A 27,025-nucleotide genomic window follows, 5' to 3' on the forward strand; every position below is an offset into this window, starting at 1 on the left:
TCCTCTAACACATGAAGAACTCATTCAGCAGGTTCGGACACAAGGCAGGCCACATCTATGTCATGCCTTATCATAGACTGTGTGTGAGGCGCATGCAGGATCCTCTGTGAAACAAGAAATTCATTCACCGCACTGGTGCTGTTTCCTCATTAGTTGCTCCTGTCTTCGGTGGCAGGAAGAGCCCTACAGTATCTGCAGGAAGATAGTTTCAGTTTCCTCTTCTGTTCAAATAGACAGCACTGGACAGTCCTTTCCATTACTGGGAAGCCCTTTTGAACAAACTGAGAGTACACGTTACGAGTTTTCCTCTGAAATGACTGTACATCACTGCAAGTAGCAGTTCAGCGATGTGCTAGGCATTTCTCCTGAACATTTGCGACTGCCGCAGCCAGTCCAGAGTGGGCTTGACCAGGCAAGTATTTTGTTTGCAGTATGTGCTGCGTTAGTTGTACCGTATTTTGTGTAGTACTAATCTCATGAAGATTATAGCACGCTGGTGCTTCTGGTGCTTTTTTCAGGATTTGATCGCTACAGCCCTTCTTGAGTCAAAACCAGGACATGTTACTGCGCAGTGCGGAAGGTGGCGAGGCTCACTGAAGGGCCCCAGCGTCCTGTGCAGAGGCTGTGCAAACACTGACTGCTGTGCCTGGGCTAATATTGACAGCGCCACGCTCTGCTCTTTACAGGGCTGGAGACAGACAGCAGACACAGTTCATATTAACACCTGTAAACTACAGAAATATTAACCTAATGCAAACAGCCCAGCAGAAGTTAATGTCTGTATTCACAGAAAACCAAATAAAAACCTCTTTCATTTCCTAGCACGACTGCTAGTGCCCTAAATAGCTCTCACTGCTCATTGCCAAAGAAGGCTCAGGGGTTTTACATCCACAGCAGCTACACGTAGTTTTCTGCTTCAATACGTGTGGTATTTGGCCACTTCTGGCTCAGACAGTTTCATTATTTTGTCCCTATCAATAAAGCATTCAAAGCTGCTCTTGTATTTTAGCCTCTGTGTGGCTCACAGCAGGAAGATCAGAGACATTTAGGTGTCTGTCTGGACAGGTACAAAGTCATATACCTTAATGGATAGACTGTATATTTGGTGAGAATAACAGTCTGTACATCATCCTACAAGAAAAAGGAACTAGTAGTTTTTTTATTATAACAATTTAGGGTGAGCGATTGACATGCCAAACAACAGAACTCCAGTCCAGAGGGACTTTCAGCAATGAGAGGACTGGGTCAACAGCCACCTGGTGAAGTTTAGGAGGGAGCTGGAGTTCTGTGACAGGACAGTGAGCCCTTATGCCTGTTCTGGCTGCAGAGCAGCCCCACTGAAAGGGCCTGGAAGTTGCCGTGGACACCAGCAAGCTCTGATCCTGAGCAGGGCGGCCCAGGCACCGTGCTGTACTAGGAAGAACATGGCCAGAGGCTGAATGAAGTTATTCCTGTCTACTTAGCACTGGCATGGCCACATCTGAACTGCTGTGTGCAGCTCCCTGCCCTGGAGTTCGAGCGGGATGTGGAAGCGCCCTAGAGGATCCAGTGGAGGGCTACCAAGATGACCTACAGGATAATCTGCATGTGACCTACAAGGAGGGTAACAGAGCTGGGCTTGTTTGCTTGCAAAGAGGCGTTTCATAGCTACTTCAAGGTGAGTTGCAAAGGTGACAAACCCAAACTCATGTTGGCAACGGCAGGTGATGCAAGAAGTGATGATGGCCACAATTTCTAGCTTGGGTTGCTCAGGCTGGATACTATGAAAAACATTTTTACTAAGAAGTTGGTGCAGTGCTAGAATGGGTTATCCCGAGATGCGTTGGAGTCTGTATCCAAACTCGTAGAAAAAGCCACAGCTGACTTGCTCTCGTGTGGGTGGTGGTACTGCCTGGCACACAGGTTTTTTATTAGAAACTCTAAGTCCCTGCCCACCAACTAGTCCAGGCAATGGTTAGTGTGCACATGCTTGGATGACAGATTCAGAAGCAATCCAAGTCATGAGCAGCTCAGAAGAAAAAGTATTTGTAAAAGGAAAAGCAAAATATTTCTTCAAGATAAGGAGTCGCTCCTTAGAACAGCACTACTCTACTACTTGAATTCTAAATATTTTCAGAGACAAGAACATAGAAAAAGTAAGTAGCTTTAATAATGCATTACACTACTTTTTTATCCAAAGACATTTAAGTAATTCACTGTGAGCCCATTGTTCTGGCCCAGGAATATCCACGAGGCATATGGCCAGAGCAGCTACTTGCTCTCTCCTCGTCTGAAGTAAATTCACATGCAGGCCAGTGGAGCTGGCAGTGGCAACACACACCCGTGTGCTACACTGAACATAACAGACAAAAAAACAATGGACCTGGAAACAAGATTTTACTGTTCCTGTAGGCTGGCAAGGTACTTAAACAGGTAGGAGAGCTTACACAACATGTATAAGGTTATTTTCCCTTGATTCGGTAGCAGCCTTACAGCCGCTTTCCGCAGTGAAGGGACCGAGTTTCCACGCGTTCAGGCTGTGAGACTGAGCACTCCAGGCTCCTCGGCAGCGAGGATCAGCTGCCACCCTCATGGCCTTTACACAGAACCTGGGGCAGCAGGCTCCAGCTGCTTGCTGGTTTTTATTTTAATCACTCCTGAACATTTTCTCCTCTTTGCTTGTAAAAGAGATGGGCACATGGCGGGCAGCAGCACAGAGGCTGTTTACTTTACACCTTATCAACAGCATTAGGTGCTTTAGAGACTACCAGGAAAGAGCCAGGTACGAGCCGCTCCCACATGGCAGGACTTTGGACCACAGCAGAGAGCTGCTGCGTCCAGATGGACAAGGCTTTCTCTGCTAGTTCTGCCCCTGGCAACAAGGTTTCCGGGATTTCCAATTTGTCTGTCCTTAAAAAAAACCCTCCTTTCCCTCCTGTTATTTTAAAGCATCAAAAAAATTGCTTGCCTTAAGAGCAATCATCAAGTTGGGTTGGCTGTCCAGAATACCTCACTGTACTCAGAGGAGTTTTAAGTTTTTATACAGAAGTGAAGGTCACTCAGTGTCAGAATAAAGGGAGACTCCGTGTGCCGTATGCAGAGTGTTCCAGAACACAAAGGCTGTTTGGCTAAGAGAGGAGAAGGTAAGGCTTCCCGTGAGATTTTGCATGCAAACCAATGGGTAAAGCTGTCCATTTTTTTTTTTAGTAACAGTATATAGACACTGTGGTGTTGCTGGGATTTTTATTTTAATTAACCTACGCTGAAGGGAGGCTGTGTCAAGCTGAGGCACCATCGCAGGTATGCTTATGCACTTCTTTTACCCCAACGATCTAGGTGACTTGTAATAAAAAGGTAGATGTTCTAGCTAATCCTGGGCAGGCAGGACAGCCAGAGGGCACAGGAGCACAGCAGCAGCACTTTTCCGTGAGCACGCACGGGGGCTGCCGTGCTGGACTCTGCAGCCCACCTAATGCCCCGGGGTGAAATAAAATACCCTCACGTAGCCCTAAGAAGGCTCAGGAACACCAGATACTACGCAGGGCTCTTCACTTTCTGTTTGTGCCACTTCTAGCCTAATCCCCCTTCGCTGGGAGCAGGATGTGTTAGAAAAGCAGGCAGCTGTCCCAGGCGGTGGCCGCGTCTCTGGCACTGCAGCAGGGCTGAGCGCGGGCCCCGTCCCCCGCTGTGCCCAGGAGCGCGGGACTGAGCCCCGGGGTGCACACTCAGCACCCTCTGTCACCACAGCCTCTACGGACAAGCACGCACCGAGCGGTGTTGAGGGACAATGCTGTGTTTATTTATACCGTCTCCAGAGGACGTGCAGAAAAGGTGATGCTCTTTTCCTAGAGAGCGCGATCTTCAGGGTCTCTTGCTCTCAGGTGGGTTTTGTTACATAAGAGCTGATAGATGAATACAGACACATCTTCTGAGAACCATAGTCTTCAAAAGTATTGCTTCATAGGGCAGGAGAAAGGTAAAACACACCTGGCTGGTATGTTGCAGTTCGTTTTAATCTGGCACCCAATAGAAATCTAACAGAAAAGCAGTATTTCCTTTTTTAACTCCATGGTCATCACCCCCATGACTTTTTTAATTGTCAGGAGCTCTGTGGTGACAGGTAACTTAGCTGTAAAGCAGAACGTACAAGTTCATCGGGTATGATGATTAACTCTCAATTAGCATTAGTATTCCTTCACTTTGATAATTTTCTTCCGTATTATATACCACCTCAGAACCCCTGCCAAACCGTTGGAGTGGCAGAAGGCAGCAGGACAGAGTTCATCCTCGCCCTGGTCTGTCTCTGAAAACAGCTCCACAGGAGGCCATAAAAACATCCAAAAGGGAAGCTTGGAGTAGCCTGCCCTTACGGAGAGCTGTTTGCTCACCTCATCTGTTGGCTGGCGCCATAGAAACATGTCCGATTTTCAGCTTTGTCATCCCCACCCAGACTCTAAGTGGAGATACCAGCAATTCTGTTACACTGAGCCAGTACTCAAAAACAAAACTGTAGTTCTAGTTTAACAGCTGCAGCTTGGGAAAACCATGGCTGACATGTCAATAAGGACTTAGCAGGTGTGACAGAGGAGTTACCCTTCTCCAGTTTTCATTGTTGATCTTTATGGAAGAATAAAGACTTATTTGCTGGGCGTACCTGATCCTGGCTTGTGATGGGCTTAGAAATCATCATTTTAGGCATCCTGCATTCTTCACTTAACACTGAAGTGCCACAGGGAGGAAGGTCCACTGCTCAAACACTTTGGTTTGTTCCAACTCTCTGTTTTACCAGTCAGAAGTCACAACTAACAACAAAATCCACAGCGATGTTTAGTATTGAAAAAGCCATGGCGAGAGCTCAAGCAATGACATACGCTGCCTCGCAGTCTTGAGGCAAGACAGCCTAAAAGCTGCTTTAGTCTTCAGTGAAAAAAGCCTGTTCTTTCCTGAGGTGGCTCCGGGGCTCTTATTTCTGGCTTCACGCTCAGCCAGTGTCTTGCGGAGGGTCAAGCCTTTTTAAACAGACCTCCTAATTTGTCCTCGCAGTCTCAGCAGAGCAAGGCAGGTGCCCTTTCTCTTTTTTTCACTGTCACAGTCCAGCTGTCTGCGGGGAGCTGAACGTTGTGCTGGAAGACACAACTCTTTTGAGCAGCTTCTACTCCAGATGTTGCTTTGGTGCCCCCAGTTTCCTGAAGCGCGTGATCTGTCCCTGCTTCCTTTGCCTTGTGGTCCATGACTTGCACTTGGTGCAGAACTTCAGCAGCTCTACTTTGAAGTCCTGATGGTGCACTGGACAATGGCCCTGAGGTTCACACAGTTCCTGGTAAGCGGAGGAGAAATGCATAATGTCGAGTGGCTGGTATTTGGAGATTCTGGGCAGACAAAAGTACATGGTTTATCCCAAGAGCAAGAATGTTCTCAGTGTGGGCACAATCACTGTTCATCCACGCCAGCACCTACAGCTGAGACACCAGTACAGTCCCCTGGCTAAAACAAGCTGGGAGTCAGGAAGCCCGTGAGTCTCTTTAGCTACATCAGTTCCTAAGGGGAGAAAACAATCCTAGCTTTACATGAAAAAATTTACTAGCTTTGCGCAGACTATTTGGGAGGGAGATCTTTGGAGTTCCACAGAACTTCCTGCTACGATGGCCAAAACCAAGATATAATCAAATATGAAGAATAAACAACAAAACGGAGAAGAGCATTATGTAACTGTATGAAGCCCTCCTAGGCCCTCTGCGTCCAAGAATGTAACAGAGACAGGAGAGGTACAGGCACCGGCCGCACGGCCGAGCGAAGCGCCAGATGCTCTTCAGCGAGAGCTGCGCGCGCTGGGATCCCGCAGCCCAGAAGAGCCTCTCGAGCCGCCGTGCTATTCGCCTGACAGAAAACTCACCTCCTCCATGTCCCTGCTGCCTTGTCCCAGCGTGCCGGGCACCTGCAGCTCGGAGACCACGACCCGCCGGCCCGGTCCCAGAGCCGGCCCGGGCCCCGCCGCCCCCGGTGCGCGGACCCGGACCCGCTCGTGCGGCGGGAGCCGCTCGCGGGCAGCGGGAGATCCTGTTCCACGCGCGGAGCGAGGCCCAGGGGCCCGAGGGCGGGAGACGCCGCTTCTCGGCGCCGCTCGAGCCTCTTGTCCCTCGCAGCCCGCGAGCCGCCCACGCGCGGCAGCCGCGGCGCCGTCCACAGGCCCGGCAGCGCTCAGGACGCTGTGTGCCGCGGCGCGGGCGCGCCCCGGAAGCGGAAGCAGCGGCGCCTCGGTGGCGGCGGGGCCGCCGCCTGGCTTTTCCGCTTCCTCCCGGAGCCGGCGGCGGGTGGTGCGTCCCTCGGCAGCGGCCCATGGACCGGCACAAAGTGAAGCGGCAGCGGCTGGACCGGATCTGCGAAGGTGAGGCGGGGCGCGCGCCCCTCGGCAGCGGCGCCGCCTCGAGCCAGGCCCGGCAGCGCGCCCGTGCCCGGCGGGACCCGGCCCTGCCGAGCCGAGCCGAGCGGGGCGGCCCCGCGGCTCCGGGCCCGGCCGCCGGGGAGGCCCGGCCCAGCGCTGCTGCTGCCGGGGCGCCGGTGCCGCGGCCGGTCGGAGCTGCGAGCCAGAGCCCGGGGGACGCCCGGCTGGCGCCCGGTGAGCTCACCGGCTCTGCTCGGTTACGGAGGAAGCAGTCCGTGCCCTGGCATGCCGAGATGGGGGCAGGTTAGCGGGTTTACAACAGGCTTCAGCAGCCTAGAGTAAAGCGGCACGCTTCCGAGTCACCTCTGTTGTCTCATTGTCAATAAAACGAGATGCTGGTGGCAGAGGCTTTTATTTTTCCTAGCTTCATTTCCCTGCGTTTGTTTCCTATTTATTTCTTTTGCTTTGACTGATCCTTTCCTAAATACTGTAGAACCCTAACAGAACTAATGACTTGTTGGGCCAGCAAATGAGGGTTCCAGAATTATTGTCTTTGATGTGGTCGCTCCTGCTGACTTTCTTAATAGGCATACGGCCGCCCATTGTGAACGGCCCGATGCCAGCGCGGCCCCTGGTCGCGCTCCTGGATGGACGGGACTGCACTGTGGAGATGCCCATCTTGAAGGATGTTGCTACAGTGGCATTTTGTGATGCTCAGTCAACTCAGGAAATCCATGAAAAGGTGGGCAAGAAAATGTGCAAGCATTCAAACATAGAGCTTTGCCTCTTACAGTGTGATTGATTTGGGCTGTCTCTTGCTGTAGGTGCTGAACGAGGCGGTGGGAGCTCTGATGTATCACACCATTACCCTTTCTCGTCAGGATCTGGAGAAATTCAAAGCCCTCAGGGTCATTGTGCGTATTGGCAGTGGCTATGACAATGTTGACATCAAATCCGCCGCAGAATTAGGTATGATGACACCATTAGGGCTCTGCTGTGATCAGAACTGAATATGAAGTGGAACACTGCACGTGTTTTTCTGCTTTGTAGCCAAGTGCATTTAAAACCTTTTTATGTAAAAAGATTGGGAGCTCCATAGTATCAGGCATCTTTAGGAAGCTGACCGGTATTGGAGCTGGTGGGTGGCTTGAAAGACTGATTCTCCATTCTCAGATTGCTCTGCTGTGGATGTTGGTGTCTTTGCTACTATTTGGGATTCAGAAACTTGAATATGGTGTCAAGATAACTTCTGGTCAGGCAGCTTTGAGTTGTGTGTGGGGAAGGAATTGAGCACAGTCTGATGTCTGAAAGCAGCCTCCAAGTGCTGATGCCGGATAAACTCACTGTAAATGCTTGATAAGTGAGTTTTCTGGTTAATTTTTTATATGCAGGAAGGTTCTGATTCAACTTTATTATTGATCCCTTTAAAGCCCCAGACAGGTAAAGAGTCTCTGGATCAGGTGACAAAAAGCTGCAATTTATTAAACATATGGCTGTGAGACTTTGGGACCTTGTAGTCCCCTAGATGAGGTGGATCACCTCCGTGCCCTTCCCCTTCTTTTTCAGGTTTGTGTCAGTGGTTTGAAATTTTGCTTAATGTAATGCAGATCAGATTAAGCTTAAATCAAACACAAGCATTTACATATAAAATTGAAATAGCCATTACAGTTTCTAGATCTGTAAGGACAGATGAACTGCAAACAAATGAAAAGTGCGTATTTGTCTAGTGCTTGAATTTGATCTAAAGAGTCTTATCTGAATGATGCAAGGGAGTAGTCTCAAGAGTTCCCGGCAAGCTCTTCATCTCTCATCTAGCCATTACAATTTTGGGCTGAGTTTGGGACCTAATCTACTCTTAGAGTTTTCTACTTAAATTCACCATCCATATCAGATTCATTCACACTCAAAGCTTTCTCTTTCCCTCCACTCCACACTCATTAGCTCGAGGAGAAGTGGGTCAAGATTCTTTCACTATCAGACTGCTGCTTGGCGTTTTTGCTTTGGAGCGATAGTATGATGACCTGTAAGCATAGCCAGATTTGCTTTTTCATGGACAATTAATGATTATTTTCATGCTTAGCCAGGCCCTGTAATTCTTTCTGAGGTAAGATACTGTTTACTGTGTGTTCTGGATCTTCAAATCAGACCAAAGGGCTGTTGTGTGTGTTTGCATTTTCTTACATTTAGGCATAATATCGCATGTGAACAGGAATTTGTGTCTAGTTGTGCAGGAGATGAATGTATGTGGCATCTGAGGACGGATGAGATGGCATCCAGTGAGATTAAAAGAAATGAGTTTCCCTGTCTCCCGTCCTCCGAGTGGTCTGTGTGGCATTATGGCACAATTGCAAAGGATTTGATAGCGAAAAGGAGTCAGATATCTCGCGTTGTGTGCGGCCATTGCTCTCCTGGTTCTCTCGGAGAGTGTGGTCTGAGTTCAGTCGAATGTGTCCTCTGTGGTCGGTTTACAAGCGCGTGGTGCATTGCTGAACTTTGTGTGCTTTCAGTCATTGCCTGGATTTTATTCCTAGTTTTTTAGATAGGTGATGGGCTTTTGAGGAGGAAGAGTTTCCTTCGTCTGGCAAGTAGCAAGGGTTACATTTGGGCAGAGACCCTTTTTTTCCTCTAGTTATTTTTGTTTCTTGGCTGGTCTGTTGAATGAAGGATAGCAGCAGTGAGAAGTGATACGCTGCCAGCCCCCTCCCACACCCGTCCTTCTTTTTCTTTAATAGATTGCTCAGGAGCGACCAAGTTTTGCTACAGTGTTCCATCTTCCCTTTTCTGACAGTAATTTGTGCTGCCAGGACTTTAACTCTGTTTGCATGAGTAATTTACCTGGTGGTTCTAGTCATGGGCTTTATGGTCCCTTGTGGTTGTGTGTTATTCTAGAGTGGGAGTGTTATCTGTTGTTGTTCTTAAGTGTAACTTGACATGGATTTAGAGAGGCTCCTGTGGCATCTCTCTGCATTTAATGAGTTAGTTGCTTATTGTTGCTCCTGGGGAAGCTGGTGCTTGCAGTGAACACCTGGAGTGTGAGGCACGAAAGAGCTCAACCATCCGTCTTAATTCTTCTAGAGTCGGCCCATCCTCTGGCAGGGGTATCTCTGGAACGAGTGCATCATTTTGCATGCGGATGCTCTAAAGCAGACAGTTTATTGCATCACTTGTATGACCTAGTTTTCTCATGTCAGCCTGTTTTGGGTTTTTTTTTTGTTTGGTTTGAATTGGGGTTTCTTGGGGTTTGGTGGGTTTGTTGGTTGGTTAGTTTTTCCTGGTGTGTCAGTCAAATGGAAATCTATAAGGAAGGAACAGTATTTCCTTGGGGTTAAAAAGCTGGCTGGTCTCATCTGTGTTTCTGTAGAATGAGCTTCTGAAATGAATCCCATGTTTCTTGGCAGTAGTTCTGGAGCACTGAATTGTCTTTCAGCACTTAGGCCTGAAGATCTCTATGTTGGTTTAGTGTTGCAATGCTAAAAGTCCTGTATGACCTCTGTGGCTTTGTAGGCATTGCAGTTTGCAACATCCCTTCCTCCTCAGTAGAGGAGACTGCGGACTCCACCCTCTGCCACATCTTGAACCTCTATCGACGTGTTACTTGGCTCCATCAGGCCATGCGGGAAGGGAATCGAGCCTCAAGCGTGGAACAGATTCGAGAGGTGGCTGGAGGCGCTGTGCGTATCCGTGGGGAGACTTTGGGCATCATTGGACTCGGTAAGTGATGGGAATAGTTAGATTGAAAAGTGAACTGTGGAAGTTTTTGGGAACCTAAGAGTCACAGACTGAAAAAAGTGATAATTTTACAGCTATTAATTCTGGAATACACTGGCATATAAGGAATGCTAGTGTCCTGTTCTGTGATGCTGGATATCTTCAAGATATGGGTGTATGTCATGGGATTGGGGATTTTTTTTCATATTCAAATGGCTAGAAGAATTGAAACGTTCAGGCAGCTTGTCTTGGTGACAGTTTCCCTGTGTGCTAGGCTGTATCCGTAACAAAGCCACCTGAAAGCTACCAATTCCTTCGCCAAGGTCTTGTAGTGAGATAATTACTGCTGCTTGCTCAGGGTCCAGATTTGCTTTGAAAAACAGAGCCCCTTCTAGGCCAAGCTCTGGCTACTGCATGGGGAAGGACTAGAATTAACCACGTGGGATCAGCGCTGAGGAACCGCCTCTGGATCCCTATGGCAATCCCAGGGGTTTCCAGGGCTGCAGTACCTCAGGCCCTGGCAGTAAACTCCAGTGTAGGCTCCCAGTCTACCCCAGTATCTTGTCTTTAAAGTTTGTTTTACCTTTCCTTGATGATTGTGGGTTTTCTTTTGTGAAGGCCGAGTTGGACAGGCAGTGGCTCTGCGAGCCAAGTCCTTTGGCTTCAACGTGATTTTCTATGATCCCTATCTGCCGGATGGAGTGGAGCGATCCTTGGGTTTACAGCGAGTAGGAACCCTGCAGGATCTACTAATGCACAGCGATTGCATCACATTGCACTGCAGCCTGAATGAACATAACCATCACCTCATCAATGACTTCACTATTAAACAGGTGCAGCAGGAGCTTGATTTCCCCCACAGAGCACTGTGGAAATGAATGCAAACAGAAACTGCTGCTTTCACAGAGGCTGAGAGCGTGTGAATCCTGCTGCCTCTGCCGCGTGCCTCCTGCTGCCTTTGGAGGCTGGGGCGTGTGGATCCGGGTGCCTGTGCTTTGTGCTGTATAGAATTTCATGTTAAGAGAAGAATAGGATTGGCTCTTTTTGCCAAGTAATTTCATTTATAAATAATGGTTTATGTGATCCAATAATTTCAAATTACAATGCGTAATTGACTTTCCTGGTTAGAGCCAGATGTGGAGTGACAGGGACTCTGTGAGTTTCTTTACGTAGCTCTGCCAAATCCTCTCTGCCCCAGCCCACTGCAAAGTCAGTCTCGGGCTCTACTCCACTAGTCTATGAATGCTTTTCAGTGCTTTCATGAGAGACATCTGGACGTTGTAGTCCAGTTTTGTGTAGCTGGATACTTGAATCATTTCCTCTTTCTTTTTTAACGTAGTAGGATGAATATGGAGTGCAGAACTTGAGAGTTCCACTTTTGCCCTTGTTGTCTTGTGGTTTTGTTTGTTCATTTTTAAAGCAATTTCTCAAGCATTGCTTGCAGGCATTTCCCCTGTGGTTAGCTTTGCAGTGAGAGCACTCCTAATTCGTCCAGGCCTCATCTAATCACTGCAGGCTCCTGCTCATTTCCAGTAGACTTCCCAAATTCGCTTAGCTTCTGTGAAAAGTCTCATTCTCAACCCACTTAATATTTTTCTTCTTCCAGATGCGCCAGGGCTGCTTCTTAGTGAACACAGCCCGGGGAGGGCTGGTAGACGAGAAAGCCTTAGCGCAAGCCTTGAAAGAGGGGAGAATCAGAGGAACAGCACTGGATGTGCACGAGTCTGAGCCCTTCAGGTAACGGTGCCCCTGCATGCCTGCTGCTGTCCTGTGACGCACCTACACTGCATGATTCTTCTTTTTTTAAACTGAGTTACATTGGTACCCCAGAGGACAGATGGAAGTATCACTTCTGGAGAGTAAGGTATTTCTTTTCTTTCCTTTTTTTCCCCTCCACAGCTTTGCTCAGGGGCCCTTAAAAGACGCACCCAATGTGATCTGCACCCCTCACACTGCCTGGTACAGTGAACAGGCTTCCATTGAATCCAGAGAAGATGCAGCTAAAGAGATCCGCAGAGCTATTACAGGTAATGAGGAAGACTGTGTGCTCTGCAGCTGCTGCTGAATTACTATTCTTTCGTTAGTTCAGTGCAAGAATTGTGCTGATTGTTCTGAACACTTGGACTCTGTTACTGGTTTCTGGAACTGGAGCGTAAGTTGAGAATTGTCTCTTTGCCTTCTGAGAATCTTGAATTAATGCTGGAGTGGCACTTTCCCTCCCTGGGAAAGCCTCGTACCCAGTACATCTTCCAAATCCTTCACAATAATTCCTTTGACAGTTACACTCTAGACCGTTTTTTTCTGGAGTAGGACATATTGTCTCTTGGGGAAGGTGAGGCTGGGCAATTGCAGCTTGTGGTAAATAATTCCCACCAGATCACAGAAGTGGGAAGGAAGGATCAGTTTCTTGTCTTCTCCAGAGACCAGGTGTTCAGAGGAGTCTCCCCTGCACGTGTTATTCTGTGGAGGTAGATGGAAAAATGTTGCGCTTTTCCTTTCTACATTCCTTTGCAAATGCTTCAGGGAACAAGCCCTTCCTACTTATGTCCTGTTTCTTTGTCATTTTTGGCTCTCTTGCAGGTCACATACCTGACGCACTGAGGAACTGTGTTAATAAGGAGTACTTACTGTTAGCAGCTCAGTGGTCCAGTATTGATCCTTCAGCTGTCCACCCAGAACTCAACGGAGCTGCAGCTTACAGGTGAGATACGTAGGTTGACCAGGTTGCGGCCTGTCTTCTGCCGAATCAGGCCAACATCCCTTTGGGTCTGAGAGCTGCTTGTACCTGCAGGCAGGCACGTTTCTGTTCCTGTAACCTCCTTACATGAGCTTTTTCCAGAAACTTGACCACAGCACTTCTGAAGCTGTACTAGGATTTAATATTTATTTGGTGATATTTAGTTCCAGCTGCATACTGGTTAATTTTTCCAAATCTTTGCAAGACCTGCCCAAGATGTAAGAAAGCCTGCTGTGTGACTGAAAAGAGGTCTGGATCTTAACATTTAGAAGTTGTGCATATCATTATGGCTGTATAAACAAAGTACAGTTCGTATCTGTAGCCCGAATGTGGACTCTAAAGAGATATTGAGCAATGGATTTGGGCAGTGGCCTAAACAGGGTGTATTTCAGGTGGTTTTGTCTGTTTCAGATGTGCCACGTGACTGTGGGCAGGTTGCTTCCACTCTGTTTTTCTCCCATCTGGAAAGCAGGAAATTTATTCTCTTCCCTTCTCGGAGGGATCTGCGGAGGTTCAGTTACATTTATGGAGAAGGCACAGTGAGGCAGAACGGATGTAGTGGAAGTGGTTCATTAGCATTTCATGAGTATCGCTCTCCGATTTTTCATCTTAGGCCTGGCTGCTTTATGAGTTCAGCTCCTTAGCTTTTCTGTCGGAGAGGCTGGTGAAGGGAATTTCCAGCCCTTCACGATACCTTCCTACAGTGCCTCTGGCGGTTTTCACTGGAGATAAACTTGGTATCTGTTTTCAGTGTGTGACCTGAGACTGCCTGCCTGTCTGAGAACTGGTGTCATTTGGTATCAGGATATAGCTGCTGCTCTTCAGCTCTGGAGACTCTTCCTGTGTTCCATATCAGAGCATTTCTGTCAGAAAGAGAGATTTGTATTCAGCAGGTGCCTGAGGGCACGGCTCCTTTCCCCTTGCATAACTGTTGGACAAGCTTGTAATTTCCATGTTTCTCTTGGTTTTAGGTTTCCTCCAGGAGTAGTGGGAGTAGCCACCCCTGGGCTACCAGAACCACCAGTAGTGGAAGGGATTGTAGCTCACGGGATCCCTTCGGTGTCTCACTCTGCGCCGCGTACGCCTTCCCCTGGAGAGACGAGCAAACTGGATGCAGACAGAGAGATTCCTGCTGACCAGTAGCGGCATCTTCCTCTCCTCTGGCAGCAGAAAAAAGGAGGGCATCTCCTCCTAGGACCTTCTTTAGCAGCCTGCATAGACTGGTTCCTGTTTATAAAGGACAGGAGAATGCATTTCATTACTGGCAAACTTTAGCTCTTGCCTTTATTTTGTAACCCTTTAGTTTTAATCTCTCGATGAATCTTTCTCCTTGTCTGGGGCAGGGCAGCAGTGACCTTGCGTCCCCTCGGAGATCCTTGGTTTAACCAATGATTTTTCCCATATATCTGCCTTGGTTGTCTGTGACGGGAGACTGTCCTTGTGCACTTGAAAACAGAAGTGGAGCTGCCTGATCAGCGGTGGCTCTTGGTGTCCCTAACACCAGACCTGAGTGCACACTTTTCAGTTGTGACTTGTAGCTTGAATTTAATTTGGCTGAACCTCTCTAAGCGTAGCCATGGGGAATATTAGAAAAATATTAGTGAATTGGAGAAGTCGTGAATATTGTCTTTATTATGCCCTTGGTAGAATGCAGTCTAGGCTCAGCTCTGTGCAGTACTTCGCTTGTTTCAATTAAGGTTTCCTATGAGAACAGACATAGCGCTGGCATTGCGAGTTCTTGACCATACGAGGTTTTGTCTATGCATTACTAGGCCTGAAGTTAAAAGTAACAGTCTAACAGTCTCCAAGCCAGCCTGATAAATTATTTGAAAGAGATTAAAATGTCATCAAATGTGTTCTGGTGGCCACTGTGTTTGTGAGGCCTCAAAATAGTTCACCCTGGAGTCTGTGCGATTTGGAGAAGGCAAGAGAATGCGCAAGCAGGATAAACTTGCGCTGGGAGACAGCAAGTAGCAATACCTTGCAGCTGCAGCTGCCGATTCCTCACACGCGTTCCTCACAGTCTGACGGCGGTGTTTATCCACGGGGTATCTGTCATGTTAAAATTCTAAGCTTTGTGCTACAGATTTTTTTTGTTGCTTTTGGCATAACTGCATTAACTAGAGGTAACGTACCAGCGTTAGCGACATTTCTCTGCGCTGATGGAGAAGGCGGCTTTTAACAGTTGACCAAATTACTCTGCTTTGGCTCTGCTAGCGTATACTGCATCGCCAGTAGCGGGCAGGGCAAGACTTTTTGGTACACAAATAAGCTTTGTGGTACTGAAGGAGAAAGAACGCTCTCAGCTTGTGACCTGGAGCCAAGACAGGATTGTTGCTCTCAAGTCTGTTACCATTTCCCAAATGATTGAATATGAATTGCTGCTTTAAGGGGTATGGAGTCTTCAGCAAAACAAGTTCCACAGGAGATTATTTTCCTTAATTCCAAGTGTCTTCCTTTAATTTCATTGTTACACTTTAGTTTGTTTTCTTTCTGTGCACAAGGTGTTACAATTTCTGATCGATGTGCTCCTGTTGTGCGGGTGTGTACAAGGAGGTGCTGCGTGGGAGGCACTCTGTGGCTCTGCCTGGGCTGTGCCTGTGACTGGAGGCTGGACAGCTGGGAACAGGCTGGAAACGCACCGTGAGGCGTGGACGAAATCCCCGCTGAGGCTGTTCACAGCTGCGGGGCTGAGGAAAGCTTTCCGAGTCACCGCGTTTGCAGATTTTTTCCTGCTTTTACATTTTTCTCCAATACTGCCTTCACGTAATGGTTTACTACTGATACAGTAAAGTGATTGATTCCTTTCTCCTCGACCCCCCGCCTCCCTAATACTCCCCAGCAATTCAAGAAAGGAAAATAGGCAAGAAGTAAACTTCAGGTGTTTCCTTACAGATTTTTACACTTTAACTTTTTAGCATTAGTGTGACGACATTAGTTCTCTGGTGTTGAGTGGGGTTTTTTTATAAGATATTTGTCTCAGCGAAGGTTTTTGGCTTCTGTGTTTTCATGGATGATGCTGATTCTACTTAAACTTCATATACCTCCTTGGCTGCTCAGGTTTAGCAGATCAGACCGGGACTGGTGGTAGGCACAAGTTACAGAAGGAGTTTTTTCTGAACAAAAGCCTAGAGCTCAGAAGCACTTTGATTGCAGCTGTACCTAAAAGAACCAGCAGCACTTTCTTGAGTTCTCCAATCTCTATGAAATCAAATTTTTACTATCTAGGAGCTCAGAAAGCTGTTCTTTGGACAGGCAGATAGGGAGAAGTTTTGGTGGACTGAGCTCGTCTTCCGTTACCGCACTGGGAAGCAGTCTTTCAATAACTGCTCTTTCCTTATTTGCTGCTGCAAATTCCTGCCCTGCTCAGAGGTGCAGGACTGCGATTATTTTGTGGCAAGGGGCTTCTGGTTATGAGCTTTGTGAGTACAGAGGATCACAGTACATGGACCTTGTCTCTTCTAGAGCACAATGCAAGAGAGATTTATTTTTTAAGAGGCAGCATTTTTTTTCCTTCTTTGCTGCAAATATCTCTATAGACCAGTCAAATAACTGAGCAGAGGAAGAGTGGAAAGATCTCATTTGGGGGACACGTGAGTTTCTCAATTCTTATTTTTGGTGCCTAGATATACTGGTAGCTATTAAGTGTAGGAATTAAATAACTGATGTTGTAAGAAATATTTCTGGTTACGGGTACCAGGGAGTTGAAGCTGACAGCATTGATAGTGGCTCTGTTCTGTCCAACACTATGTTGGCTTGCGATTGGATATGATCGCCATCCTCCCCTTGATTACAGCCACAGCAGAAAATGTTGAGGTAAAAATGAACAGAACCCTTATCGTGACTCTCTTTGTGCTTATAGGATTACTGTGCTTGTATGCAATTCGTACCTCTGCTTACAGGCTGAACCTGTTACCACCAGACACAGGCAGTCCTGAACAGATAGCTCAAAGAACTTCCCAGCACTGACGTACCCGGTGGTCTCCGCCCCGAGCGCCCAGTCCTCCGCCAGCGCTCTCTCCTCTGGTACGCAGCCTTGCCGCTCAGCACCCCAAGCTCAGTGCAGGGTCCAGAAGCGGAAGGGCTCTTCCTTCAGAACTAGCGCAGAGCTTTAATCCCAAAGAGCAGAAGTCTCCCAGGGCGAGGCAGGAGTGCCCTGGCCGCACTGATCTGCGCACAGGAGGTGCTCGCACTGTCCCAAGGTACATTCTGTTTGTCAGGGTCACTGCTGCTGACCAGCTTTTTTATAGAGGACTCAGAGTTTCAGAAATATATTTTTGTAGACAATGACTAAACTGTGAAACATTGAAATAAAGCATGTAAACAAAAACTTACAGCACTGTCCTCTGTACAGATGTTTTTCTCACTTCAGATCTATCCTGACTCATTAGAAAATGTTTGATTACTTCTTGGATATATTTTAATAAAGTTCTCCAACGAACATGGCTGCTGTTTGTGGAAGGGGTGCCCTTAGATGCAGTATTGAAGGGGAGGGCTGAAAACCTGCACAGGTGAGCGTCTGATTCAGTCCTGCTTTTCTCAAGCTAGAGAAGCTGGATCTTCCACACCGTCCCTGGATCTGCCACTCTGGCAAATGATGTCTGGATTTGGAGCACCGACCACCCAGCAAGGCTGTGAAGGTGGCAGGCTGGAGAAGCAGCGTGTGAGTGGTAAGGGACAGCTTCGGATGTAGCCTGGTGCTCACTTACGTGACTTCTCACATCGTGGTAGCTTGTTTTGCAGCCTGTGTGTAGTTTAAATATACCTGTGTAAACAGCAGTAGCTGTCTTCAGCGTTTTACAGTAAAATGGTACGTGAAATACATACAGAAAATCAGCCCCCAACACTCATAGAAGTTGGTGCAGCAAAATTAGCGTAGAAAGGTGGTTAGGTGTTTCATAAATGAAAGTTAATTTCTGGTTTACGGCCTGTGCTCCCTGTGTCAATCATCAATGAAGGTCACGAAATCCCTTCCTGTTCTTGGTGGATTGTATCGCTGTTTGTCTGGCTGGTGCTGTGCACCTCTGCAATATCCAGCACCGCGCTCAGCAGATGGGACATGGGAAACGCTGGTCTGCTCCGTCACGGCAATTTCAGTCTCGGAGCTGGTGGACTGGGAAGGGGATCTTTTATGTGGTGGTCTTATTTCTGACGTGTAGCTGATGATCTCACCGTTTCAGTGAAGGAACTTAAGACATTGAGGGCAAAGCCTGGTCTTCAAAGGATGCAGTACTGATCTTGGGTCTCCCCGTCGCTCAGACACGGGGTGTCACGGCTCTGCTGCCCCTCGGTCCTGTCTCATGTATGCAGTGGCTCCTGTAAGTTTTTCAAATACAAAAAAAAGAGGGGCAGTTGGCTAGTAAAGCTGGTGGCTTGTAGTAAATAGAAACCCACAGACGCTGTACAGCACAGGTTAGAGCAGAGTTCGGATGTCCCTGTTTGTTCTTACGTTCTATTATACGTAGTTGTTTGAAATACCAAAATATAGACCACACATCCAAAAAACTGTCTGGAACCTTTTATTGATATAATAATGTGTCTCAGAATCTGTTCAGTATTTTATCTGTGTGCCACATCAGGGCTAAAATCACACGTTAAAGAGCACAGGCAATGGGGCGAAGGGATGAAATACGCTTCTGAGGACAGGCACGCTGCGCAGCCCTGCACCGGGCATCGCTTTGCCCATCTCCCAGGACAGTAAACCGCATCGCTACGACCAGGCAGGGACCAGGACGAAACACTATCACCTACTTAAAGCCACCTGGGACAACCCCTGAGAAGGAAGGGAGGTGAAAGCAGGCACCTCGCCTCTGCTGGTGCCGGCGGCGGGTCGGGCGTGACTCCCCGCGCCGGGAGCAGCGCGCGGGCGCTCCCGCTCGGCGGGGCACGGCGCCTGCTGCCCTTTGCCGCCTCGCGGTGCTGCGTTCCGCGCCGCCAGAATGCTGCCAGGTTGCACGTCGTTTCTCTCACAGTGCAGGATTCTCAAGTATTTTTTTGCTGTCCGACTGTATTGAAACGGTCTAGAGAATCTCGCTGACCGCCGTTCAAATGTATCAGCCAACTGCGACAGCCGCGTCCTAGTAACACAAAGATTTTGTATCTACAGCCGCGTTTTCAGGAGCGCGGCTGCGGGCTGCGGCCGCGGTGCTTCCCGAGGCCAGCCCGGGACACTCGGGACGGCACCCGGACCGGCGCCCCAGGCTGCTGAGCTGGTTCTTGTGCGTGGTTACCGCGAGGTTTCGCTTAAACCGCCTCTTTTCCGGGACAAGTTCGGACTGCGAGCGTGGCGCTGAGGACAACAGGCCGCGGCTGCTCCGCGCTGACCGGGGCTGGGCCCGGGCCCCCCGGCGCCCGCTGAGCTGCGCGACCGCCCCGGCTCCTTCGCGCGGCAGCCGCGAGCCCGGGGCCTGTGCCGGGGCCTGGTGGGGCACAGGACCGGCGGGCTGCGGGCGAGCTGCATGCCGGGATGGGGGGGGGGGGCGGGCGCTGCGGGCGAGGTGCATGCCGGGATGGGGGGGGAGTTGCGGGTGAGGTGCATGCCGGGATCGGGGGGGGGGGCACTGCGGGCGAGGTGCATGCCGGGATGGGGGGGGGGGGCACTGCGGGCGAGCTGCATGCCGGGATTGGGGGGGGGGTGACTACGGGCGAGGTGCATGCCGGGATCGGGGGGGGGGCACTGCGGGCGAGGTGCATGCCGGGACCGGGGGGGGGTGACTACGGGCGAGGTGCATGCCGGGATCGGGAGGGCCTGCGGGCGAGGTGCATGCCGGGACCGGGGGCGGCGCTCGGAGGCCCAGCGCGGGGCGGCCGCTCGCTCGGTGTCTCGGGGCGGCGGCGATCGGAGCGCTCGGGCCGGCGGCGGAGGAGGCGGCTCCTGCCCGTCGGGGATGGCGGACGCGGCGGCCTCCCCCGTGGGGAAGCGGCTCCTGCTGTTGCTGGCGGCGGGGCCGGGCGAGGGAGAAGCGGCGGGGCCGGAGCCGGGGCCTGCGCTGCCGTCCCGGGCCTGGCGGAGCGGCACGGTGCGGGCCATGAGCGGGGCCGTGCCCCAGGACCTGGCGGTGAGGGCCCGGCGGCGGGGGCGGGGCTGGGGCGCGGGAGCCGCGGGCGGGGACGCCGCGGCCTCGGGCTGCCGGGCAGGGCTGCGGGGCGAGGCCGGGGCGCGGGGCGCCGCCTCCCCGGGCGGGACGCGGCAGCGCCGTGTTGGCGGCCTGGGCGCTCCCGCTGGGCCCGCCGGGACGCGCCCCGGGCTGGCGAGTGCGGGTGGGGGCCCGGCAGCCCCGGGGGCGGCGGGTGGAGTCGCGGGACGAGCGCGGCTGAGCCGGGTGTAACTGCCGGGTGTCGGGCGGTTGTTTTCCCGGAAGGCGTTACGTGTTTCTGGTCAGCCTAAACGCCGCCCCTTGTTTGAAGGTGTAATTTTGAGTGGAGATTATTGATTTAGTTCCGTCCTAGATTTTGTTTTCGGTTGTAGGTATTTGTGCTTTGCGTGGTGTGTTTCGACACGCTTTACGTGTGTTCGGGTCCTGCCTCGTGTAGCTCGTTAAGCGCTTGGCTGCAGCCTCAGAGTCTGTGCCGGTGCTGCAGGTCCCCGCTGCGAGTGGCAGACTGCAGGCCCGAGGGCCGCGGCTGTTAAAATGACCCATGGGAGCGGAGTGAGGTTCTGTCTGAAGAGTTTGGTTAGTTCTCCTGATGACTGGCTTTTTAAAAACTTGTTGTAGTTACGATAAGTTCTTTGGGCTTCTTTGCGGTCCCTTGGCGCCCTGCAGGGAGGCCGCTCTCCCTGCGCTTGTCCCAGAGCTGCGAGCAGGGCTGTGCCAGCCAGGCGGCCTCGCGCGTGGCTCCGTGCTCGAGAGCTGCGGTGACGCGCTCTGACTGCCCCTCTATTTATCTGAGGAGGGAGAGAAAACATGCAGAAAGGGGATCTTCAAAAGGAAAACGGAGCAGATTTTTGAGACTCTGTCAGAAATATGAAAATGTCTTGGGGCTGACTAAAACGTGGTCTGGAGAGCTGCTCTTGGGGAAGACTGTGTTTGCCATATGTATCATCAGTATTCTTGCATTGTGGAATCATCCGTCTCAAACATGCGTGTGATGTACTGGACTTTTGGTGTGCACCTGATCTTACTACTGTTTCGGTGCCAGGACTGGTGAAGTGTGTGTTTGTTTGCTTGTGGATCTCTGTCCAGTGAAAGGTAGTCCCTTATTTCCCGGTTAGTCATTGCTGTCCAGCCATACAACCCTAACCACGTAAAAGTCAACGTCTGCGCTTGGTGGCGTGGGAAGAACAGGACTTCTTTGGTGTGTGAATTCCTTCCTTTCGTTCAGCCCTGCAGCTCTCACCCCGGTTCCTGTCGTCAATAACCTTTCGCTTAGCACAGCTTCAGTGATGCAGCTGCCGCGAAACAGTGTATTCTCCAAATCTGTACAAGAACTCTTAGATGTGAACTGTGTAAAACACTTAGGGCAGATTTTTCAGAGTTCCGTCACGTGGAATATTTAGTGTTGTCATGGAACCTTCCATGCATAATGAATACTGTAACAGTGGTAACTATCAGAAAAATACGTCATCTTTTTAAACCCATTCTGCTAGAAGAAAATGACAAGTTGGTACCAGTCAGCCACAGTTTAGGAAATACTTATCCACGGTGAAGTAATAATGTGGACTAGGCCTGAAAAAGGCTAGCAAATAAAAACTCTGTTGTGCCCGCTGGGTTGCCGAAGCCTGTGCTGCCTCGCGACGTCCCGTAGGGACGGGTCCACTCATGGCCCGTAGCCTGTGTTGGCCTTCTAGAAATACCAAACTGCAGCCAATTGTCTGCACCTTTCTGAGTCAGAACACTCAGGAGCAGACAAGAGGTACAGAACTTAACAAAGCAGCTGAAATAGCTTTTGGGGGGGGTATTTTAATATTGGAATTTTAGGGAACTATTACTTGTTCTGGTGTGGTGAAGCCTTTTGCTATTTTTCCCTGTATGAATTTGGTTATGGAGAGTAGCACTTAAATATTCTTTCTTTGAGAAAAACCTGAAATACTTTGATTATGGTTAGTCCATGAAAACTGTATGTAGCGGTCGGTCCTAGCTGTGCCATCTTCGGAGCAGCTGGGAGAATGCTGAGGAGAGTCTGTGCTGCTTGTTCTCGCATTGCCTGGCAGGACAGGATCGCAGAAGACCTGCCAGGCCTTAGCTTGGTGTTGTCCTAAAGCTGTGGAAGGGCACGTTACATGTCAGTGGCAGAATAGCTCAACGTGTCGCGTGTGAGGCAGTGCTGCTTTTGCTTAAGTGGAACAGAACGTATGTGAGATGAGCGTTGTAATGCATAGGCAAGCTGCACAAATCCCGCGGAGTTTGGAGCCCTGGGACTCTGGGTGTTTTGGTGTGGAATAAACCACGTGTGCTTTTACAGTAGGTGGTAGAGGAGGAGGTCACGTTTGGGTCTATTTTCTTTCCTGCTTTATGGATACTAAATTACGTCTCACACAGGTTTTCTATGTCTGAGTTTTTATGTATTTCCTACAGTAACCTGCACATATAACTGAATGTGCTCTGAAGACATTTGCACTTGTAGGTGATATGTAGATTGCACAGCTCCACGAAAACATAGTAATCTGAAGTATCTTATTCATAAGGGATTTTATTGAATAAAGCTGATATTTAGAAATTATTTAGAAACTGCCTGAATTGTGGAATAAGCTTCATTTACCGTGCAAGTATAAGAACTGTTTGAGTTAACCGTAAATAACGGTATTTCAAGCAGTTTTCGAAGTGGGTCCCGTTGGGAGGGAGCGTCCTCCCGTCCGGAGGCCGGAAGTGCGGGTGGGGCACTGGGACCCGCGAGGCGGGGGCGGGCTCGCGGGCTGGCGCAGCGCGCGCCTGCGGCGGTTCCGCTCCGGCCCGGGCTGCGCGGGAACTGCGGCTCCTGCCCGGCGTCTGGTGCAGCAGGGGTAGCGAACCCTGGCTGTCTGGCGTGGGAAAACTGCTCAAGTAGGCACGTATAGTCAAGAAATCTCTTACCAGACTTAACCCATTTTCTTCCCACTTAGCGGTAATAGCCTCTGCACGTTTTATTTATACCGATAAACAGTATGAAAACTTGTAGCGTTCTTGCGTGTTTGATTCATAGACGTATTCAGACCCAGCTTTTGCAAGTGAAAGGTGAAAGATACTGCGCAAAGTTTGTCTGCAGGAACCTCCTTGATTATTTGTTTTGACTTTTTGGTATATTGTTTTGTAGTGTTGAAGTGTAACGACACAAACGCGGAGAAGAGGCCAGGAAAACAAGGTGTCCTTTGGCGAGACCTCAGATTTTTTCCCGTCGTTGTCAAAACATAGTGTATTTTTTCCTTTGGCTTTTTGTGTTCCTGGGTGCACGGTGTTGACATGGTATGTACATGGCTTGCTTTTTACCAAATAAAATGCCATAAGCTGGGAATGTAGAAACGGTCTGTTTGGTGAGTATATAATCAGTTCGTGTAGCTGAATTTGTAGGTATGGCTGCAGGAAGCAGTAGACTCAGTAACAGCTGTGCAAATAGAGTAAAATTTAGAAAGTTGAATACTAGTAGGTATAATAATAATTTAGGTTCCTGTCTTGACGCATTTGTTGGTGTGTTTTTCTCGAAGGCGGATGCCTGTGTCACGCTCCAAGCAAAACCCAAGGCTGAACCGCACGCGGGTGAGGGCAGTAGTTGAGGCTGGTGCGGGTTCAGAGCCTCAGGCTGGCAGCTGTGAGTCCCTTTTGTCGTTGAGGTGGTTGCAGAAGTGCAGGTTTCTGTAGTGTCCGTAGCGAGATGCCTTCTCAGTGTTCGGGGGAGACGCAGGAGTCTGAAAGGTCCCTTTGTTTGTGTGCCTGTGTGAGCTCAGGGCCCTGCCTGGTGCAGGGGCTCCTGTGGAGCACACGCAGTCACGGACTGCATTCGCATACCTTTTCTGTCAGGTTTCAAATAGAAGACTGATAGTTTTGTAGAAGGTGAAGATACAGGGACTTGTGAATATGGAGCAACTTCTACTCGAAATGCAAGTGGTTATGACAAAGTTATTTTGGGGTTTTGTCTGGAGTTATTACTGCGTTACGTCTCTCTGCTTTGGCAGTCCACTTCCTAAACATTTTGCGTGAAGAGAGTAGGCCGGTGTTTAAACTGAGAAACTGCTTCAGGACATCTGGTTTGTAGTTTTTACTTCTTGAGGTGCAAAGCGTTAGTGTGTGTGTTTGTTTCTGCAGGAAAGCCGTCTCCTGCAGGTAGTGTCTGTACGCACATTCCTTGGGCAAGTGCTGTGTGCCGAGTAGCTATTTTCTTTTGGCTGGTCTTATTCCATGCTTCAGTGAATTCCTTGATCATTAGTTGGTCATTGGTGGCTTCAAAAATATTTCTATTTAGCCACATCATGTTCTTATAGAAACATTTGAAGAAATGTCTTTCCAAGACATTCAGCCAGTTTAATGAAAGTTTGGATATCATGTTTATGTTTGCTTGCTGAATAGCTTTTTAATGTGGTCATAAAATACATTTGCTCTCTCTGCAGTGTTAGAGTGCTCTCTCAGTAGTCTTAATGCTTCCAGTTCTAACCAAACCCAAACTCAGTTTCACCTCCACGTAGCTCTTGTCCTGGGCCCGCTGTGCTGTGACTGGTACCTGCGCGAGGCCGCTGGTGTCCGCAGCTCCTCGCTTGTGCTGCCTCTTCTTGATTAGTGCTCTGTCTAATCAAGGCACCCAACTTTTCAGTCAGTGGCAGATTTATTTTCTTCTGTAGTTTCTGTTTTATTTTGAAACCGTCCTTACTGCAGGCTGGTATGTAGCTGGGAAGCGTTAGCACTTGTGTCTGGCTCCCGTTGGTGAGCCGGTCCTGCGGCAGCCGCTGCCTCCGTGCCGGGCTCGCGGCTCGGCCCCGTTCGCCGGCTCACCCGCGCTGGGTGCCGATGCTCGTTCGCAGCGCGCAGAGGCAGGTGGGAAGGGTTTTGTGGAGCCAGGTTTTCCTTGCAGTTTTCGTGTGCATTGCAGACCTTTTGCCATCTTCCTGAATTTCCTCCAAAAGCCACGGTTTTGTCCATGTCCACCTTGTCCATTTTGACGTTAATAACTGTATTCAGAGATTAATTTCATTTGTTAGGGTTGCTTAGTGTGCTAAATGACATTGAGGTGGGTGGTTTTGGAAAGGGGCTGATAGTTTCTTAGACATTCTTCTAAAGAATGTTGTGATTTTCTACTTAAGATGAATAACTTTGGTTTCTTATTTTCAGATTGTTGAGAATGTGGCGTTAAGCTTCGTGTTAAAGCTTTTCTTTGAGATTGGATTTACTTTAACTATAGTCGTGTGGTCTATCATCTAATAACCTAAAATAAAGTTTTTACTGTGTCCAGTTTAATCTGTGAATCTCGGGAAAAATGAGATACACTGCTAGTTTTATCACTAACGGGTTTTTTGAGGAAGGTGCCGAACTTGGAAAGGGAAGGAAGGGGCATGAGGCAAACCAGAATTAGCAATTAGAATAGCAAATTTTAAGGGGCTGTGATGGTAAAAACTCCACAAGCTTCTCGGATTCTTCCCTGGTCTGCGTGAGGAACCGTTACGCTCGAGGCCAGGAGTGTGGCTAAAGAAACTTGGTTTTTGTTATGCCAGCTTTATCAGTGGCATTGTTAATTATGTTGCGATAATAATTCTACTGCTCCAATACTTTCAGTGTTAAAACTAATAATTTTCACCTTGCTTTGACAAAAATATGTATGTGTGAAACTCACACTTTCCAACAGCTCAAATATTTCAAGTTACTAATAGCAGGGAACATTTAAAACTGTTAATTTTAGTATAAATTAAGGAAAAAAGGTGTCACTTTTTGAGGACGGGCCTGGGGAGTTGAGATTCGGTTCTTGGTGTACAGAAGGGGCTGGAGGTTTCAGTAGGAATGCAAACATTTTCTGAAATAAAGTTCCTCTTAAAAAGCGCGGTGTGGTGGTTGATGCCTTTGGCTGTGCCGGGTGTGAAATGCACCGTGGTCACTGGACAGCTTTCGGGCGGGGGCTGGAGGCCGCCGCAGCGCGCGGTGCCACGTCGGGCACGGCTCCGCGCGTCGGAGGCGGTTGGTGTCGCTGGCGTGTGTTGGCCACGCGGCTGCGGGGCTGGGAGGCGACTGCTGGTCCCAAACGCGGCTTGGGTAGTGTTTGTTACCCAGGAGAGAGACCTGGCACAGTCACTTTCTGGTTTGGCGCTAACCGGAGATCTCCGGATCAGCTCATATCTGGAAGCGTTCAGCTGCTTCACCGTTGTCCTGGGTCTTATCGGATAAAGTGCAAAAAAGCCGTGCAGCGTGTGAAGAGGCAGTAGCTCCGTTTGTGTTGCTTTCCTTCATGGGTAAGAAAAAACTTGTTGGTGAAGACTTCAGCGGAAGCGTTTGGTCTGGTGTTCTTATTAAGTCAATATAGTAGCTAGCTGCTATAAAAACGTAGTTTTCCCTCCTGTGTCTTGTGCATGATGCTTCCCTGGACCTTTCAGCAAACAGCATGGAGGAAGGCTGCAGGAAATCACCGGTTGCTTGTGTGTGCTTCGTTTCTGGGCCACGTGTTCATACACGTACACCCTGTGCAGTCCGGGGCGAGCAGTGGGATTTCAGACTGGGGTTTTTGCCTTTCCTTGTAAGAAATATTTTGAAGCCTAGTTACTGTATTGGAAGCTGAAGGTTTTTTAAGCATCAGTGTGACATCATCTTTGTCTTACATAACAGATTCCAAAACAATACTTTGATTGCATTAGAAAACTACCGTAGTTTAATTTTTTAATCTCATTTCATGGTGCTGCTAGCTGCGTGAGATCTCCAATGTGTCTCCCAAGTTGAAGTCTCACTATCTACCTTCCCTTTTTTCTTCTCCCACGTGTTGACAATGTAGTTCTTTCTACATCATGCGTAAGAGGTCATGGACTGACTTGTTACCCAGTTTTACCCAGTGCCTGTTTTCTGGGCATAAGTGCTATTATTCCAATTTGCAGATGGGGAAGCTCAGCCAGTGAGACTAAGTGGCTTGGCCAAGGTCATGCAGGAAGCCTCTGAGGAAGCAGGGAGTTGAACCTGGGCCTCTGGCTGCTCTCTGCAACTGATGGACCATCCTTCCTTTCCAAACTAGGTAAAATTTAAGACCATTTTAAGGGATATTTTTGAACTTCGAGTATTTGCCATCTTCTGCTTTTTATAATATATAAAACTATAAAAGGTAAAGGTTTTGTTTCTAATAGA

The 27,025-nt window shown here is 49.2% G+C and overlaps 2 protein-coding genes and 1 long non-coding RNA gene across 10 annotated transcripts in view; 2 read left to right on the plus strand and 1 right to left on the minus strand.

Moving 5' to 3' along the window:
- The first annotated feature begins 1,485 nt into the window (after positions 1-1,485).
- LOC102096394 (C-terminal-binding protein 2) lies at positions 1,486-17,247 on the plus strand. 2 transcript variants are annotated; one of them, XM_065029338.1, is made up of 9 exons: positions 1,486-6,364; positions 6,949-7,103; positions 7,186-7,330; positions 9,866-10,072; positions 10,688-10,902; positions 11,676-11,806; positions 11,969-12,096; positions 12,650-12,770; positions 13,778-17,247. In XM_065029338.1, exons 1-9 carry the CDS (start codon positions 5,782-5,784, stop codon positions 13,947-13,949), a joined length of 1,857 nt encoding a protein of 618 aa, XP_064885410.1. In that variant the 5' UTR covers positions 1,486-5,781; the 3' UTR covers positions 13,950-17,247. The 2 variants fall into 2 exon arrangements, with proteins under 2 accessions (XP_064885410.1, XP_064885411.1); XM_065029339.1 differs by lacking the exon at positions 6,949-7,103 and having other exon boundaries at positions 6,261-6,364.
- A 1,062-nt stretch (positions 17,248-18,309) lies between these two features.
- On the minus strand, positions 18,310-19,279 carry LOC135575391 (uncharacterized). Its single transcript, XR_010466012.1, has 2 exons — positions 19,037-19,279; positions 18,310-18,883 (listed from the first exon to the last, which is right to left on the minus strand). It is a non-coding gene; the product is annotated as an uncharacterized LOC135575391 (long non-coding RNA).
- Positions 19,280-19,550: 271 nt separating this feature from the next.
- KDM3B (lysine demethylase 3B) overlaps positions 19,551-27,025 on the plus strand; it is a 50,542-nt gene continuing 43,067 nt past the window's right edge. For 3 of the 7 annotated variants that reach the window (XM_065029345.1, XM_065029348.1, XM_065029347.1), the window contains exon 1: positions 19,556-19,864. In XM_065029345.1, coding sequence (XP_064885417.1) covers positions 19,694-19,864 — 171 coding nt within the window. In that variant the 5' untranslated portion in view covers positions 19,556-19,693. Of the gene's footprint in view, positions 19,865-22,676; positions 22,791-23,036; positions 23,186-26,781; positions 26,916-27,025 lie in introns of those variants that run through there. The other 4 variants (XR_010466013.1, XM_065029351.1, XM_065029350.1 and 1 more) reach the window with 3 other exon arrangements.

Source organism: Columba livia, chromosome 14 (genome assembly GCF_036013475.1).
Source record: "Columba livia isolate bColLiv1 breed racing homer chromosome 14, bColLiv1.pat.W.v2, whole genome shotgun sequence".
Lineage (NCBI taxonomy): Eukaryota > Metazoa > Chordata > Aves > Columbiformes > Columbidae > Columba > Columba livia.

Excerpts from the sequence above, each read along its gene's own strand:
- LOC102096394 (XM_065029338.1), top strand. The coding sequence starts at position 5,782 with ATGCTCTTCAGCGAGAGCTGCGCGCGCTGGGATCCCGCAGCCCAGAAG. Across the intron at positions 10,903-11,675 it reads ATGACTTCACTATTAAACAG|ATGCGCCAGGGCTGCTTCTT; the intron begins GTGCAGCAGGAG and ends TTCTTCTTCCAG. Across the intron at positions 11,807-11,968 it reads CACGAGTCTGAGCCCTTCAG|CTTTGCTCAGGGGCCCTTAA; the intron begins GTAACGGTGCCC and ends TCCCCTCCACAG.